This window comes from Amia ocellicauda, chromosome 1, assembly GCF_036373705.1.
Source record: "Amia ocellicauda isolate fAmiCal2 chromosome 1, fAmiCal2.hap1, whole genome shotgun sequence".
Classification (NCBI taxonomy): Eukaryota; Metazoa; Chordata; class Actinopteri; order Amiiformes; family Amiidae; genus Amia; species Amia ocellicauda.
The window spans coordinates 17,207,827-17,227,402 of NC_089850.1; the positions used below are offsets into that span (position 1 = coordinate 17,207,827).

Consider the following 19,576-nt stretch of genomic DNA (forward strand, 5'->3'; position numbering starts at 1 on the left):
ATGCTTGGCTTTCGGAGAGCGTGTTCGTTGTTTAACTGTTCATGAGTGAGTTGAATCTAGTTACACTGGGTCAACAGAACAGGTCTAGCCATGAGGATGCAACTGTATGCCTAGAAAAACATTGCGTTGTTTCTTTGCATCTATGACCCTTCTATTTACAGACTCAAGAGTGAACCTCCCTTTCAAAAGAAGTACAATACAAAACCACAGATCCCACTGGACTACAATTTGCCGTGCAATACTTAATTAAACATGCAATATCTACTTAATACTGAAAAACCGCCCAACTCATTATATCATTTTTCTCTTAGACCTTATTTTAGAATTACGCAAATAAATGAAATTCTTATCATGTTTGAACATAATTAATACCCAATTAATGAGACTGTGCTGTATAGTATGAATCCGTGTTCAAAAGCAATGTTGGCCAGAGGCAAATGGGGCTATGTACACTTCCAGAATTGGTTGAAGCACACACACACACAATCACACACACACACAGTCACACACTCGCTCGCTCACACAGTCACACACACACACACACACTCGCTTGCTCACGCAGTCATACACAGTCGTGCGTCTTTCGTAGTTTGGCCTTACTAGCATTCTTGGTCTAGGGGGAGGCTTCTCTGGACCAGCTGTGAACTGCTGTCTGGGATGCATTTCATTTCAGGCATGGACAGCTGCTCTTGCTGTCCTGTGGCTTTGTCAGCTCCACTCAGGGATTGTGAACTGATAATCATTAGGCTGCTAAAAATAGGCTCAAAGACCAAAACGACTGCCCTCCCCTCCCTTCACATTAGGTTCAGTGAAACGGAACTCTGTAACTGGTTTCCCTGGCCGCGGGTCCCGGTCCATAAATAAATGAACACCTTCCAAAAGTTAATTTCACGCACAGCAACACTGCGGGGCCGGTGTGCACAAACAAAACCAGCGCTACCCTGTGCACGTCACCTTGTGTAGTGTCAAACACAGAATGGCTCCCCACACTACACAATGAATCCACTTTAATTTCTTGTAAACTTTTTGGAATAGGTAACACTGATTCCAGAATGTGGAAATCCATCATCTTTTGGGACCTTTCATCCACAGAAAGTAAAAGATGTACAAATTAATAGTACATTAATAGGTACAATGCACATTTTGGGAGGCTACAAAATCAGCTTTTGGATTGTGCCGAGTCAACAGTGGTGTTAAGCTGCCATTAAGACAGTTGAAAGGGAGGGGACAAATCACTCATCACAGTGACAAATGAGTCATTAATGACTAAACCAACGTGGCTACAAAATCCAAATGAAGCAATACATGTTTTATTCCGGTTTGTCAAGTTCGGAGGAAGTGGAATTGCGGGCATCGTGTTGACAAAGTCGGCATTTCTGTGCTTTGCTCCTTCTGGATTAATAATTACACTGGGTTTGCGAGAGCTAGGGAAATGGTAGGCAACCAAATGAACTGAGCAGGCAGTTATGCTGATGAAAAACTATTCACTATACTTAAAGTAAAACCTGTAAAAAGGTTGAATCCCCTCAAAATGAGTATCATCTTGTCACAAGCTTCCCTGTGCAACACACACTATACGTTTGTTTTGGTTTTAATTAGTTTTTCATGGAAGGCACAAGGCTGCGGCTATAAAACTGCAGCCCTGACAATAACCAAGTGCGCAATTAAATAAACAAGAGCCCTGGCTTGCCAAATTGTCTGCCCTGCTCCACCCCCCCCCTTTTTTTTTTTTTTTTTTGTAAAAAGCATTAAGCGAGATTAGTCTGTTAGAACGGGTGGGCCAGCCCCCCAGAGTCCCTGCGAGACCAGGAGATTTCCTATTAAGGCCTGTGTCTGTCCAGGCAGCCCATGCCATCTCCCAGCGCCCTTATCGGTCTCCACTCCGTTTACAGAGATGTGGCACTGGGCCCAAAGCGCTCCCGTTTTTTGTTTTTTTTCCCTCCCCAAGAATTCCTCACATAAGCACGAACACTGGCCAACAGCAGGGCTGAGAGCATGATCTCATGGAGTCAAATGTGTTGCATGTGGAGTCTCAAGAAAGCCATTATACATTTGCACTACAGTGTCTGAAGACAAAGGGTTTCCTTCTAATGTTCAGAAAAGGATATGATTATCTAGAGACCCTGTGGCACGTTGGGCCACTGATGCGTTTCACTGGGTACACGAAACATGGCAAAATGTTTCTTGATTAAATAAGCTTGCTTTGAAATGGGTTTGGCTTTTAGATGTTTCACTGTAGATTAATTAAAGGAAGGGACACAAAGGGATTTTAGAGCTCAACCCTCTTTGACAAATCCAGACCAGTTTCTCCAACTTTAAGAAAGAGATCACCTATTTGTTTTGGAGCAATACATATTCTTTTGTTTTTTTGATAGCTGTCTTTAAAGTGGCCCTGGCTTCTCTTCACTGGAGACCCCTTTAACACTGATGGTCGGAACCCTCCCCTCAAAGCTCTAAGCTCCCATTCAGATCCTTAATCTTAACACAACTCTTCCCTTGGATTGGATCATTACAAAACAGGTCTCTCCATTCCCCCAGGGTAGAAATTCCCAGTAGTCCATGATAAATCAATTACACTTTAGTTTTTCCAAAGAAGGGGGGACACATGACTGAGCTTAGCCTTTTAGATTGTGCCGACTCCTGAGCAGAGGGATGCATCTCGACACTGCAGCGTTATAGGGTTGAAGTAGGAGCACCAGGAGTGCCAAGTCATGTTAATGATTGTCATCGGCTCTGGATGAGTGTTACGGGCCCTTGAGAGGGGAGGCTGGTAAGAGAGTAAGACGGTAATCTCCTTTGAGAAAGCAGGGGTCCATCTGGGAACACCATCTGCTAGGTCCTTCTCATGGAAAATGCCAGGGTCGGGGGCTCTGCAGAGTTTAATGCATCCTAGCCACAAATTTTTGGGAACAAAAACAAATCTGAAATCAGTAACCCTCGGTCAGGGGAAAAATTGTCATCGGTCATCAATGAATCAATGGTATTCCTCTACTGTCCTTCAGAAAGGGACAGTATTTCTTAAAACACAGCTGATGTGCCAGGAAGGTCAGCTTAGGTTGTATTACCCAAGATGATTATTATTAGTTACTTCCAGGACTGCCCATGTTCATAACAGCAGAACAATACCGAGAGGGTGAAGATTATCTAATGATTTCTTCCCAATGGCACTTGTCTGCTACATTATTAATTTTGGTTGGGTTTCAGACAGTTTTGCTGGTTTGGCAATTATATTCCTGGTCTTTGAAACAAATATAAAGGATAATAATGGCTAACAGGGCTTTGGTTTATTGGCATGTCCTAAAGACGGAGGCTACTACAACACGGGCCCCTGTCATGCTGGGTCCTTGGTTTGGCCTCAGAGCTGTACACACTATTCCAAGTCAGGCTCACACTTAATATGGCTGTTATTATAGCTGTATTATATATGAAAATATACTATATTATAGCTATAGCTGTTATTATGATAACTAAAATCATCTGGGACTCGATGTATGTATTCATTTACACACAGACTGAGTCTATATCCATCTATCTACAGTGCCATTGCAGCCACTTAACAGTGAGTGCGTGTGAAGCTGCCTGCATCTGAACTTATCCGATTGTTGACTGGTTTAGGGTTATACAAAGCATTGCACTCAAACACGTTATCAACTCCATTTCACTGAGTAATTGAAAACTGAGTAAGTGGAGACACTGAGAAAAATGTCACAATGGCAACAAAAACTTTGGGTTGAATGCGTTTCCCATTATGTGTCACATTCTGGAGCCATAAAGGCATAAGGAGAAGAGACCCATACACAATTAGTGATTTCTGTTATGAAACAAACTGGAAGTCATTAATTTTCTAACCATCTTCCCCAATAAAAGACCACAAATATCATTACGATTATTTTTTGAGAGAGAGAATCTGTATAAATCACGGAATAGACAGACCACAATTAACTAAGAAGTGATATGAGGACTGTTGACCTCATTAGAGTGGCTCCTGGCTGCCAAATGTCCAGTTTTCACGTGTGCGTGCAATATAGTGCAGAGGGGCAGGATGCACAATCAGCAAGCAGGACAGCAAGCAGAATACAGACGTGGCAGAGTATGAAACCACTGTATAAATGTGGAGATGAACTTTCATGCTTCACTCTCAAGTGCACCTTAAATGCCAGGATGTAACCCGGTCCTGGAACATCATCCTCACAGCTTCCCACCAGTGCCAAGAAAAGCCAGTGACAGATTTACCGGACTTCACAGGACAGGAAATTAGATTTATTAAACCTGCAAGAAGCTGTGGGAGGGCTGACAAGATCAAGGTTCTCATCTTTACTCCTGAACATTGAGGCTTTTTCTCCATCCCCCCCCCCAAAAGAAAACACAAGCCAACTGCACCTGAATCAATACGAAGGTGTTATACAATAGCTTGGCCGCTGCTAAAAGGAATGGTGTGAGCTCTTGTATATCTTTGCTCTGGTTCAGAATATAGCTTTTGAGTCTGTTATGTTTCACGATATATGTTATAACTCTGGTAGCTCTGCAAAGCGATGTGTATTCTGTGATCCCATCAAGGAACAAAGCAGAGTGACAAGAAGTTTTGAGGTGGATGAAACCATAACTAAATGACATTTGTTTCAGAATTCACTCCAAACGGAGCTCATGTTTTCAACATCAATAAAACATTTAAAGAAACATAATTCATTGCTCACACAAAAAGCTAAACAGGTTATTCATGCAAGTTCTCAGTGAAACTGCATGACCTTTCTACTTGCTGCACAGAATCATTTCACAGGAGTGTTTTTTGGACCTTCACTCTTAAATTTCCTAAACTATACAATATACCCGACCACTATTGCTGCACCATTCCTAATATCATCATCATTTCAAATTTCAGTGGTAATTCCTCTCTATTTAAGATGCCAATATTGTGACTCATGACCGCGGTTCATGCTGTGAAAAAACACACCACTACGGTTTCCCAACTTAATAGGTTCAGCACATTCCAAAGTTTTGAAGCTATGGGAAAGCAGGGATGCTCACACTGACATAAAAAAGGATTTCAACCAACACACACTGCTGTTTCATAACCTCAAACCTGGACCACATTCAGCTTCTAGAAATATCATTTCTGGATGAGTTCTGTGGCTAAAACAGCTGTCTGGGGGCCGATCGTTTTCCAAACACAGAATCGGGAAACGGAGCGGTGTGAAATAATATATAATTTGCAGATTCCGAACAATATATAATATAAAAAAATAAAAATCCAGTAAGGAAGTTAAGACTCCAGTCTGGGGTCACATTTTTAGGAATTGTTCACAATTTCTCTGGAGCTCGGGGGGAGGCAACTCCTTTTTCTACACAGTCACTGCGGCAGCAATTAATGGGGAAAAAAAAAAAAAAAAAAAAAAAACACAAAATAGCAGGTGAAAACCCACAGACAAAAATTAGCATCATTCAAACACAAACGAGCTGCTCAGCCTTATTGAGATTTAAGTGAAGCTTGCTGTTAAAGACACTCAATCACAGCATTCACTTTGCTTAACCAGGATTGTGTGTGTAGGATCGGTTATTACTTCAACTTGGTGATGTGCTTACAGGGAAGAACAGTGGCACCATACAGGGAGAAAAACAGGGAGAAAAAAAGGCCCTGTGGTATCAAAGTAAAATGAATCCACGTGCTGCTTTAATGCAATTCCTACCGTAGGCCTGCAGGTAGTGATGCCTGAAATGAGTCAACATGCTAGTCCGTGGGAGGCTACTCATTGTGGTCTCTAACCACACAAACCGCTCCTTCCTTGTGGCTGCCATGCCAGTCATTGCTGCTTCACTCCAGTGCCCAAATCACACTGACAATCCATCTCAAGGTGCCACTCCGGCCCAGTGTCTGCGCAGCGCACCGTGGAGTTCAAGGCGCTACAGTGTGCTAAACTTGGCAATCAGAGTGCAGCCTCTTTGATGTGGTTAGCTTCAAACACTCTGTACTGTGATTAATGGCTCTACAACAAACCACATATCGAAAACATATCCTACTAGTCAATTGCCAATGCATTGATTCCTAGTTTAGTCTGACAAACCAAATAGAAACTGTGGAGAAATGAGGAGGAAAAAACTAAACAAAACAAAAACTCTATAAATACTGACTGAAAGCACAAATTCTGGCTCACATCCAATCCAAACTGAAATTGAAAAGAAAAATTATATTCTTCTAGATGCACACATTTATTACTGTGCGAATGTATACTCCCCTCCATGATCTCAGTGTAATTTTGATTCTTTCTCATGGGGTCTTCTGTAAACTACCATTTAAAAGGACAGCATTCCTTCATTCCAGCTGACGCACGGCTTGCAACAAACAAACCGAGGCTCACAGCTGCAGTTTTCATGCGTCCTCTGAGCTCTTACCACTACGCACTGCCATTTTGCAAAAGGAGTCTCATTCCCCGAATCCTTTTCTAGTCTCCTGCCTTTTCAAAGCCCCGGCGTCATCCTGCTGACAAATAAGGACGACTTGAGAGAGGAATTGTAAAGATACCTCACACCACCGTCTGAGGAATAAATGAGCACATCGTGGCAGGAAGGCTGACTAACACACTTTTGTGAGCCTGCCTGCTGGAAAGTTATGTCCGTCTCCAAAACCTCCTGATGCTGCTGTAGTGGGCAAAATAGGACACGAAGGGAAAACGAATAAAGCAGCTCAGTTCTTTTGGGGTGGTATGAAAGAAACGCATACGTACCACTGTAATAGTTGTGTATATATTTCAGTCTATATAACAATACAGCTGCTCATTTGATGTATTAAGACCACATATGCTGATGCTAACCAGCCCACCTTTAAACCAATGGTATATAACAAGAAAAACAACCAAATAAGAATAAAGAAACATTTTATTAGGTGTCGATAAAATACCTAGAAAGTCTTGTTTTCTTCATAATTCCGCCACGAAAGATTAAATCATAATATCTGCAGAGAAAATCTGATGAAACAGTGTATTATTCTGTCCTCCGTAGCGTGAACAGCTCCTACACTGTCACAGACTGTTTGAATGGATTATTAAATCATTCATAAAATAGAAAGCATGCCTGTTCTCTTGGATGTTTTCCCTCTACATGAGAATCCAATTTACTGCATCCACCTAGGATGTTTACCTCAGATGACCCCGCTGTACGTATTTGAAAATAAACCTCATTAATGGCTGAAGAGGCTCCCTGTGGCAGGCTTATTAATGTAATTTTGCAGTAGCATACAAGTGCAATTGTAGTGGCATGTAGCCGTTTAATGTATTGAATGATGTCTCGGCTTTGGCGTTGGTCCCAAACTAATTATTCCTTCACAACTGACAGCCCTCAATGGAGATCCTTCAGCTGCAATCATCAAGGCCAATCTTTCCAGATGGCACAAAAGGGACACAATTTGGAGGCAAGTGAAAACAAGCTAACACACACAAACAATAATTGAAAAAAAAAAAGTCAGCCTCCAAAAATATTCAACGTCTTTAGTGTCACAATGCAAATGACATCTTTGATCGACCCGAGTCTTGCGAGGCCATTTGCAAAACAATCAATCCTGAAATCAATATTGCCTTGAGACAGCACCCTTGGCATGAATATACTTAAGAGTCATGGCAATAATCAAACGGGTACAACAGGAATAAGCTGCAGAGGTGGGTTTTCATTAGTTGGCCTGATATGGGGGAAGGGCGCTACAAATCTCAGGGAAGGAGCACCACCAGACTCGTGTGCCACACACTTTGCCAGTATTGAAACCCCCCAAATGGGAAACCATACAATTGCCAATTGCGAAGGAGGAATAATACAAATCTCAGTGACAACATTGCAGAGATGACAGGTGCCTGGTTAGCTGCAGGGGGCTGATGGACCCGAGCCAACTCTGAGCCCAGCCAATCCTGGCAGAGTTGGCCCAGACTGGATCCTACATGTCTGGACCAGTCAATGGGACACACTGACAGGATGGGAATATACACAGAAACATATTCAGCTTTAGCTACAGCATTACACCATGGGTGCAAAGCTGGTATGTTAACCCACCTAAAAGCCAAACAACCCTTCTGCGACACTAGCAATGACAGAAAAGGAAAGAGAAGCAACAAACAATCTAATATTATTAAAACACACACAGCCAGCTATTGCTATATATTTTGTTTTCACTGGAACTTGAAGGCACAGGTATTTTTCCGAATGTATTTAATAAAGTTGTTGTGTTAGATGAGAATTTTAAAATAAAATACAGAACTTCTTGCAATTGCTAAAATTGTAACATTGCATTATTTCGCATTTAATTTATTTTTTGTTACTGCGTTTCCAAGATATTGCAGCAGAGAGTCGTGACGAGCTCGTTTCCCATTCGATGACATTTTGGAGCTGCAAGTTATTCTTATGTATTTATTTTACTGTAATTATCACCTCATATAAACTGCTGTGTATTTTGATCTGAAACTACCAATTAGCGGCTTTCACAGACACTGCTACCTGACAATCCTCTATTCTGATTGGCCATGACTGGAGATGGAAGAATCCACTCTTCTGAGTCGCGACAGTACAGCTTGTTTTTAATGTGTGTAAGTGTAGAAAAAGTCATTTCACAGAGATAGGTCGATGCAAAAGATATCAGTTTATTCAATGCGATTTCAGTGGGGGGGAATCTACAGTTGTCAGATCCCCTCGGGAATTTCTTGTGTCTCGTCTTGACTTTTTAACCGTACAGCTCTTTCCCCGCACCCCCCTATAAAGGGAATTGTGCCCTGCCAGGGGGGCGCCCCACAGTTTGGGAACCACTGATAAAACTGTTGTGGTTTACAGTGGTTTCATTTTCCTTAAAGATCAGCCGAGTAGCATCATGAAAATGAGCTTGGCCTTGCAAGTAGACTGCTGCCTTCACCCGACTTCAAGCCTGTTTGGCATGTCATGTTTTCCATTAAGAATTAAATTAAATTAAATTGATTATATTACTAAATATGTTTCACACAAATGTTTAATAGTAATATGTTTATTCATATTAAGATACAGATATCCTAATGCTGCCTAAATAGTGCAAATTACTTATTTTTGTAATGTTTTAGTTTGAGGATAGCTCCCACCTTGTCCCAAAGCGTGTCGGCTACTAAAAAGCAGTAGGGCGACTCTAAACTGAGCTGGACAGACCCAATGCAGTCCTGCCATTTTCACCTGGAACCTTCTCGTTGCGCACAGATCTGACTGATGCTGAAAACAGACCCCGGACATCTAGAGGTCTTAACTGACGCAGCAGGTTTTCAGAGTCAGGGTTTAACGGGCTCACTTGCCATGCAAAACAGAACAGAGGCAGAGAGAAAGGAATGTCAGTGCTGTTCATCGGCATCGACGTGCCAGGCATTCCTCTGTCCGCTGTTATTTCTGGACCTCTGCATCCCAACCATTCTCCCTAAAGAGGACCCACACCTCGCCAAGCTGACAGTTTAACTCATCTGAACTACATGCATAGCACTGGGCTGTGCAAAAACAATTCAGGTAAAGCATGATTGTTAGTTCTTGCAGAGATGTAATCTAATCTACACATGAACATAAATCAGAGATTAACTGTTTGGGGCTGCACAAGTCACAAGGCGTGACAAGCCTCCAAAGATATGGGCCAAGTGCCTGGATTTGAATTTCACTCACTAAACTGTTCTGGAGGAAAAAAAAATCATCTTGGACATTAACAGTTAATGTCTGAAAACAAATCTCCCTAGCATAACCTTTATGAATATACCACAGACACCACTTCGGTGCGGATCCTACCCAGAATGCTCCAGGACAAAAGCAAACTTTCAAACTACATTCTATCATTAGCAGAAGTATTTCAGATCTTAGACAATCAGTACAGGGAGGCATCAACATTAACATACCGAACAGTTAAGAAATGTTGTTTGTGTGTATTTATTTAAGAACAAATATTTAAATAAACAAATCCAGGAATGAGGATACACAGGATATGCCGATTAAAGTGAACTTCTCAGCCTGAGTCCAGTTTGGGGCTCCCGGCAGCATCTAGACAGCAGCTGCTGGAGTTGGAGCAGATCTACAAAAACACTGGCCCCACCCCTGCTCCTCCCAGGGTGTTCGGCAAAGCAAATGGAGGAATACTCCCCCACAGGAAGCCTAGCACTGGGGCATCGTCAAAGCTCTTCCCTTCCTCCATCCATACAACAGTATCCCACCAGCTACCCCCAAAGCCAGTCTTAGGCCCTCGTTTATGAAGCTGGTGACAGGAATAGTGTGTCACAATGGGCCACACACTGGCCAAAACAGGCATGCGAAGGCTCCCTCACTCAGGAAACTCCCTTTTCTCTAGCTTTCCATCAGAGCACTTTGAAAATGAATATCAGAAAAGAATCCCAACAACCACAACAAAATATGCAAAAGATGCTCACTTAGACCTCTTGTGCACCTGGGAGAAACCATAGCTCTACCAAACCCATTCATACACAGACAAATATGAAGAATACAAAAACCACCACCTTCAACGCGATTATGAAACCAAGTAGGCCAGAATGAGTGCTTTACTACTCTGCAGTGTCCATATCTGGCCTTGTCTATAAACAGGTAAAACAATGACAAGCGATAACCACAATGAAAACAAGAACAAGAGTAAGAATCATAATAGTAAGAAGAAGAAAAATAACCTGTGAACGTAGTGTAGCTGATGCACAGAATCAATTGCTAGAACCATTTCTGCCAGGTAGAAGCGTGCCATCTCCTCGGGCAGCCGGTCTTCAAATTTACTGAGCAGCGTCAGCAGGTCTCCGCCCACGTAGTAATCCATAACAAGATACTGTGAGAAGAAGAGACCGGTGTGAAGAATGGGGTCACATGCATACAACACACAGGCTGTGAACAGGCAACAACAGGGGCAATCACTGAAAAATGTGTCCTAAAGCATTAGGAAATATAAAATGATGTAGTGTTGCCAGAAATACGCATGTTTGAGTGAGAGTGCCCCCATCAAAAATCAAAACAAATCTCTTTGCAACTAGAAAAAGAAACTGCAGTATGACAGGTTGACATGGATTCTGTAGGTTACAAATTGGATAATGCAACTACAGGTAGTGAACAGAAAAATTGAAACAAGAGTAAAAAAGGGACACCAAGTATAACCAAGTTAAAAAACATATACCCAGCATGCTTTGGATATGTATAAAAATGATGGACAGGCCTGGTCACCCATTATTATGGCTATAATGATGGCAGGAGACCTGTGACTCAGTGAAAAAGGGGTGAATGTTGGGGTGCGTTCGGCAGGAGTTTCAGTGTCCAAGACAGCTCAACTAGTAGATGCTTCTTGAGTAAGGATGTCTGAGGTGATGTCAGCATGGAACTCCGAGGGAAAGACATCATGAGCAAAGGGCAGCAGTGGGCAGAAGTACAAACTTCAGGATTGTGATATCTGTGCAGTCATTCAAAGTGTGTGGCAAAACAGGCGAGTCACTGCAGATCATTTTACTGCAAATGTCAGCCTGTGATGTAATCAAAAATACATTGCAGAGCACAAAGCATCATCACACCTTGGCAATGCATGGTTTGGGAGTCTAGTGGTGTAAAAACCACAGGAAATGTGGAGCTGTGGAGAAATGTGATGTGGTCAGATGAATCATCCTTCACTCCAGTGACAGATGAGTGCACATGTGGCACCAACCTAAACAACTAAACAGCCCTGAGTACTTGTTTCCAGCAGTGAAGGGTTCTGGTGGGTCCATAATGTTGTGGGGCACATTGTCCTGGCACAGTTTGGCTGCATTCATTACCTCAGAAAGCAAGGTCAATGCTAATCACTACTTAATGGTACTGAATGATCTTCATCCTATGGTGCAACATTTCTTTCCTGCTGGTAGGGCTGTCTTCCAGGATGACCATGCCCTCATCCAGAGCACATGTGGTTGCCTGATGTTTTGATGAGCTTGACACTGATGTTATCCATATGTCATGTCCTTCTCAGTCATTAGATGACATTTATGGGATATTCTGGAATGACACCTGAGATGGCATTTTCCATCTCCATCAACCAGGCATGAGTTGATTGACTTGGTCATATTAAGTGACTTTACATTGGTGTTTCTATTATTTTGTCCACTACCTACATGTACATGTGGATCATACACAATATGCAAAACACATGTTTTTATAATCCTTTAAAAACGGTACACAACTGAATTATATTATTCTCATTGGAAAATAGAATCAAATGTGAGCAAAATCATTTATTTAATAGGATTCTGGATTCATTTGTGATCCATTTCCTGTTCCATTTGCTTCATTCAACAAACCTGTAGGCGAACACATTTTGCCAAGATTGTGCCTTGAAATGCCTTTGTACGCAGACAATGTAAAGGCAGATGAACTCTAAAGCTATTTACATGCTTCCGAACTGGCAGCAAATAAATGCCCAGGAAGTATATGTAATGGTCAGATTGTTTTTCCCAGCCATTTACTGAAGAATAATTATGTTCTGGGGAAAAAAAAAAAAAAAAGCTTTGTCTCTGTCACAACAAATAAATAAAAACACAGAAGCAATTCCTTACTGAAGGAATTGTAACAACAGGAAATTAACAGAAATTGGGCATCTGGACCTGAAATTAACAAGGCCGAGTTGGTTTTAAATTTAGAACTTGCTACGAAAGTAAAAACATGAATTGTTTTGGACTTCCTTGGATCCGTGCCCTTGAAATCAGATTAGGAAAGAAAGATCAAATTGTATTTCTTATTTTATTTATATGATGTTTAATGAAGTAACATTCTTGAAGCTTCAGATCTAATTCATGACTCAAAAGACATGAGTCTCAGTGCAGGAGATCAAAAATCAGGTTTTGAAAGAAGTCTTAAAACACCATCCCCATGGGTTGTTAGATGCAGTCTAAATATTTGTTTTGCCCTTCATTTTTTTTTTTTATAGTTTCAATAATTCAATTTATACAATGTAAATAATGGTTACATTTAAAATCAATAATTACTTTTCTATAATGTGGCTACAACAACAACACATGTATTTGATAGATACAAATGCAGACAGATGGACAGATAGACAGTAATTCTCTAATTAAATTTACACACAAATCAGTCCTGAATTCTTCCAAGACAATTAAGTACAACTTCAATTGTTTGATGCTATCTGCAAAAGCATGGCAGTTTATGTCCCACTGTAAAGCAGCTTTTTAAGATAAGCCCTTCATTTGGGGAGGCTACTGCGTCTACTTTTCGGGCTGGGAAATGAAGTCAACCGTTGTTCACTCACCAAGTAGTTATCATCCTGGAAGGCATAGTGCAATGTTGTGATCCACTGGCTGTCTCCATTTACTAGTACGTCTCTCTCTTCCCTAAAGCAGGCCGTCTGAGGAGAGACAGAAAGCATCACATTAATGAACTGACGTTACTTTTAACAGGGGGGAACAACAATAAAATTAAGTAACAGAAGAGCAGCGGAGGCAGGCTGGCCACAAAAAAAACACTTTTTTACACAACCGTGACTGACTATGAAATAATAAACCCACAGATCACATTTTGATTTTTTTTTAAGAACAAAATACTGTATAACTGAGTGAACAAAATGACAGATAGCAGACCAAAACAATTGTTCCCTTTGCAGCAGTTTTGGCAAGTTGTAGCAGGCTTTAATGATACATCCGTCTCCTTATCTGCAGCAGGTTTCCTACATACAGTCTTGGAATACATTAAAAAGACAAAACAATAAACTACTTCTCAAAATGTTGTGGATTAGGAGCTACAGTCCAATAACAAACACACATGCATGCATATATAAACACACACACACACTCTTACACACATACACAAAACAAATCAAATGTAGGTATGGGATTCACTCAAAGCAGACAAAGTTGGTTGAGTGCAAATCATTTTACTTATTTAAAATACAGAGATAATGTGAATGGTCCTAGCTCTTGCACATAAAGTACATTATGTAATTTTATTAAAATTCTTATTGCAGGATATTTTAACTCCGCTATCTAATTTTAAATGGACACTTATAAAATGCCGTTATGCAATATAAGGGCTGTGATAACCTTATAACAACAATGAAGAAAAAACTAAAAAAAATAATCTCTCTAGGTGCAGAAGACTTTCTCCTTCAATCTAAAATACTGCCAATGCCATATGATAGGGCTTTAGCTGTAGAGTATTTTTCTAATTTGGGAGAAATGTATAGCCAAGTCAAAGCAAGACCCATCTAACGCCGCACTGAGAAGGAATCCAGCTCACCAAAGACTTCATTTTGATGGTATGTTTTCGCAGATGGTGTGGAGTTAAAACTGATGACTTAACAAGGGCCAAGCAGAGTGCAAACAATACAGAAATAGCAACTGTTTCTCTGCTCATTCACTTCTGTTAGTTCTCCAACATCATTGCAGTCATGGATACACATACAAATAGGATAAATGAAATCCTGTGCCCAAATAAAAAAAAGAACTAAAAAAAAAGACCAATGAAACAAAAACTAAAAAGTATCGGATATCACATATACTGTATAGGTATGAACCCTGCATTATGTGATCCTGTGCTCTGGAGTGTATGCTTCTTAGTACTGCAAATTAAAATTGTATCCATGTATGTTTCACACAGCTAAGGGAGTGTATTCAAATCTCAAAATTGGATCCAGTTTCTACCAGATCAGAAGTGTTGCCCTGGTAAACACTGTCCTCAGCCCAGTTTTGCCTGAATAATGATATTCCAAAATGTTGCTATCCCCACACAGAAGCATTTAAGATCAACATATTTAAATCTAGGACAAGAGACACCAGACGTCCAAATGCACGAGGAGTGTAGCTGATTATTATATTTTTAAGGATACCCAGAAAGTTACAGAAGTCACAAAGTAGTAGGACATTTTAGAAAGCATCCACATTTGCGTGTTATTGTTTATCAATGACACTTGCTCTCAGTAACTTCACCCTAACCATTTTCTAATGCAAGTGTTTTGCAAACAAATTATCTGTCTGCAGCATCCATGGTGTCTGCAGAGTTTGGGGGAATTAGCAATACTAACCAAATGATTTGCAGAGAGCAGCAGAGAAATGACAGCGAGAGCAAGAAGGCTGGCCCCAAACAAGAGAGCTTAAGTAGCTGATGCCACAACATATAAGTGCCTTCATAAAACAGGTACATATTTATGGGAGAAATGAAAGGGGAGTCACTGTCACTGGCAGTAAAGACTATGAAGAACCAGCCTCTTTGTGATGCTTCTGTGATGGATAAATTAGTCCAGACCATAAAAATATAGAAGAGAATGTCCTGCCAGATCTGATTCAAACTGCATTCATTATTTTATTTTTTATTGTAGTTGGCCAAAAAACGGATATCTGCTAAATGCTAGGTCTTGCAGCCAGTATTAGGGGAATTTATTTACCTGGGAAGATGTCAGCAGCAATTATGTATTTGTGTATTTGGTTTCTCTTTCCAATGGGCCATTAGCAAACCATCTGGCAGCCAGTGAACTAGTACTAGCTGCTTTTACATGCCAGCTTAATTCCTTCACCAGGTGCTCTTCTTGAGCCTGTAGTTTCACAGAGGCCTTTTCTGAAATAACAGTACAAACATTCACCCATAGACCTGGGATGGGCAACACCACAGCTAACAAGACATCAGCTAAGAAGCCAGCTGCTTACATTACATTATTTGTCATATAGCAGACGCTCTTATCCAGGGCGACTTACATTTGTACCCATTTATACAGCTGGGCATTTTACTGGAGCAATCTAAGTGAAGTACCTTGCTCAAGGGTACAACAGCATTGCCCCACCGGGGATTTGAACCCACAACCCCACAGTGCTAACTGCTTAAAATAATGGATTGAGGCTTCTGCTCTTTGTTTTTCTGCTAACCTCAAGGTGATTGCATTTTTGAGCATACTATAGCAGACTGCCTCTTAGATACTATGGTGTTTCCCAGTCCATGTTTTATTCCAAAGAAGCACGCTTGAGTTCCTAATGGCCTGAAGCTGCCATCTTGGTAGAGTTGCTAAAAGCACAGCAAATCATGACCTCTTTCTCTTTCTAGAGGTCACCTCCCTAGCTTTTCTGTGACCTGTTGCCACCTTTCAAATGATGCAGTTTGTCACTGGCTCCTCTGCTGCACATAAACCCATTAGTGAAACGGAGAAACAAAACCCCAGTCAGATGGGAGATGGCACAGTACCTCGGCTCTCTTCAGCATCTCCCACTTGTTGAGAATCTTCATGGCAAACACTTTGTCGGCATTCTTCACCTTAACCACAGCAACCTGAAACACACAAACAAACAAGAACGACCTTAAGCACAGAACTCAGATACCAAGGATACAACACAAACCTTTCTGTTCTTTTTTATCATTACCTTGCTCCCACATTTGGCAGTGAGTTTAAGGTCAGTTAATGATGATTGTCCCGAGGCAGAATTTCTGCTACACGTAATCTGATTTGCAATTGAACATATCGTACCATTATTTCTGAAGATTTCCTCTCCTAGAATCAAAGCTGTAAAAATCCTTCTTCCAAAAATGTTTTTGTTTGTTTTTGAGTTCTACTTTTAGTCCATCTCTTCACATTTTCAGTTTCAAGATTCCAAACTTTTTGAATATATGACTTGATGGCTAGAAGGAACAGCATTACACGACTACATTGAATTCAGAACGTGCATTTTCAGGCTATTTACAGAAAGCTTCACAAACCACAGTAAACACGGTGTAAAACAGGAGTCCGGGCCATGAACTGTACCTTAAACCAAGTTGGCTGGAATCCCACAGGTAGTGTAACACTGGCCATGAACTCGTTTTTAGCTACTTATCTGGGGTTGACCCTGATTCCCAGTCACACTAAACAGGTTTTATTTCTGGGCCTGTGCTCAATATTTTTTCCTCCACAGCCACTTGGGAAATTCACTGGGAAAAACAAGAGGATTTGGACAGTCACCGAGGTTAGAGGACAGGCATGGTTTCTTCACAACCACACGTGGAGTTGTGGTGAAACACAGGGAGCCAAGAACAACAGTACAATTATGCTGGATCTGTACTGACTCAATCTGAGAAAAACAGGTTCAGCACCGCCTAAATAGCATGGACTTTTCACAAACCACAATCTGTTATTTTCTAACTGTGTAGGCTGACTACTTCTGGGCACATTGTTCAGAGGAATAATCCATTATCTGCCAAAGAACTGAGGGGCAGGCAAGTCTGCTGCCCTTGTTGAATGGAATATTCCGTGAAGGTATTTTGTATTTCGCTTCATTGAGACAAATGAAAGTCTGAAAGGCAAATCCACTGGCTCAGAGAGACAATAACATTTTGAGAGATGTTGTACTTAATCAATAAAAATAAATCTGTAAATATGCCACTTGAGATTGTGTGGCCCCCCTAGAAAATGTACAAATTCACAATCAAATAAAAATGTGTGGCTCATACATTTTTTCAAGTTCTGGAGTACAGTTTTGAATAATAATTGCACTCCTCGTTGTGTCCATCACAGTGATCGAATTAGATGTCAGGTTACTCAGAGTAGGGGATGTGCCGTACACTCGAATTCCGCTGTAGGGATAACACTCGCTCACACCGCTCGAAAATGGTCTACCGTGATATTTAATATATTTATAACCTCTCCTCCAAAATAATGAAAAACTACAGAAAAGTCCACAGGAAGCAAAAACAAATGAAAAAACAGATGTTAATAATAATTTGTTCGGTTCTTGGATGGCCATTACAGTTGGGAGTGTTAGAATACATTGGGCGAGGTAAATAATGTTAAGTCCGAAAGCAGGAGACAGACAAGCACCAAGAAAGTGGAATGAGGGAACGATCATCATGACCTTCGCATTCATTTGTGTGGGGCTTAAATCCAGATAAAGTGTTTTAAAGAGCTCTAAATCAACTCTCTTTTTCACTAGAGCAACGATTCAAGATGAAAATAACAGACTTTAAACCGACATAATGCCAGTTTTAGCTAGTGGTTGTCATCGTACCGCGACCAGCGGTTTTGGGCAACTGGTGCTTATCTTACTGTCTGCTCCATCCGCCTTCCATGCCCTACTCATTACTTTTAATACCGCGATTACTTTCAGCGGCGTTACAAGGTCGTACTCTGGTTTCCTGGTGTAGGAGGTGAGAAAGGCAGGCCGGTAATAACAGTTTAAAACAATATTTTCTATGCTCTGTAAAAAGCCTCCAGCGACAGAGCACAGGGTGCTGTGCGTACGTAGACTGCAGCCTCCACGGCTCGGCCCAGGGATTCGTTCCACCTCTCAGGGCCTGCCAGCACCAAAAACAGAAGAAAACAATCTGTCTGAGAAAAGTCCAGGACACAGATCAAGGGCTAACTCTCCACACTCGCGTACACAGACTTTTTTCCACCCATCTCTGAAAACAATCAAGATTCTCCAGCGACACTGACACCTACTGTCAATAATACAGGGGCCCGGGACATACACCACTTTCAAAGCCTGGAAATAAACAAAGGGTACGTACAGGAACCCAGCTGTGCAGACCCTTGCTAATGTTAAACGGGCCACTGCTAATTCTACCTTGCATCTCAACGCGTTTACACTGCGTACACGAGTGGGTGTCCATAGCAAAACAAATGTTACTTCTAAAGCAATGCAAAACGTGCATTTCGCAGCAATGGCTAACCAAGGTACTCATTACCCTAGGAGACCCAAAACAGTTTATTCTGGGTTATGATCCAACCAAACTCACAGTAACGAAATAGGCGTGGGTTAGGGCAAGAGTCTTCAACAAACTTAGACATCCTTAAGGTTAGGATTACATGTCTACTGAGTTAACTCAATGGTATGTAGACCTACTGATTTTACTGTTAAGGCTGGGGTTCAGGCTCAAGTTTGGACTCAGCATGGTGTAGGTAATCTATTGTTCTAGTCCATGGTGTATAGTGTCAAGTCTCTGAGACACTGTCTGAGTTCAGGTTGAAAATCCAAATCATTTTGCAGAATTTGCCAATACTGAAGCTGAAAATAAAGTTTAGAAATTGCTATATAAAGCCTGGGTTTTCCTATAGAAATTAGATTGAGTGGCAGGATTACTATACAGACAAAAAAATATGTATTTCCATTCCTGTGAATCAGCCTGGAACCAAGACCCCATTCACACTGGGCCAGGTGAAAACTAGTCCCGCTTTTTGACCCGGCCTAATGCGGCCTAAATGTGAATGTGAACGCGCCGGGCCCTGGGCCGGTGAAAAGCGTCAGTGTGTGACATAACTCAAGCCCCGACCCCAGAGACGCCGCTTCGTCCTGCAGAATAAACACAGAATAAACTCGGGCACCAACACAGCTACAGCGCTGCAGGACACACAGTGTTGTCTCTGTATTGTTTGAATGTCATATCGATCTATAGCCTTAAATGTACTGTTACATTTCGCTAGCTCACATCTTTATATACATTATAAAAGTCTAGGCTAAGTAATGAGTTATAATGATGTAAACAGATCAAATTACTCGGTCGATTAAAATAAAAGTGTGTAGCTGGTAAACTTGCTATTGTTTTTTTCTTGCACTAAGTATGATTGAAGTCTGGAATTTAACAGCATGCATTTTACACGTGGAAATTGCATTGTGAAATTGTGAACGGG

General features: G+C 41.2%; 1 protein-coding gene across 3 annotated transcripts in view; it reads right to left on the minus strand.

The window, feature by feature from the left end:
* Positions 1 to 19,576, minus strand: part of LOC136720763 (serine/threonine-protein kinase MRCK alpha) — a 110,103-nt gene that overhangs the window by 44,572 nt on the left and 45,955 nt on the right. For all 3 annotated transcript variants that reach the window (XM_066697398.1, XM_066697399.1, XM_066697397.1), the window contains exons 3-5: positions 16,162 to 16,245; positions 13,247 to 13,342; positions 10,644 to 10,792 (exon numbers count right to left, since the gene is read on the minus strand). In XM_066697398.1, the coding sequence (XP_066553495.1) occupies positions 10,644 to 10,792; positions 13,247 to 13,342; positions 16,162 to 16,245 (329 nt within the window). The remainder of the gene's footprint in view (positions 1 to 10,643; positions 10,793 to 13,246; positions 13,343 to 16,161; positions 16,246 to 19,576) is intronic.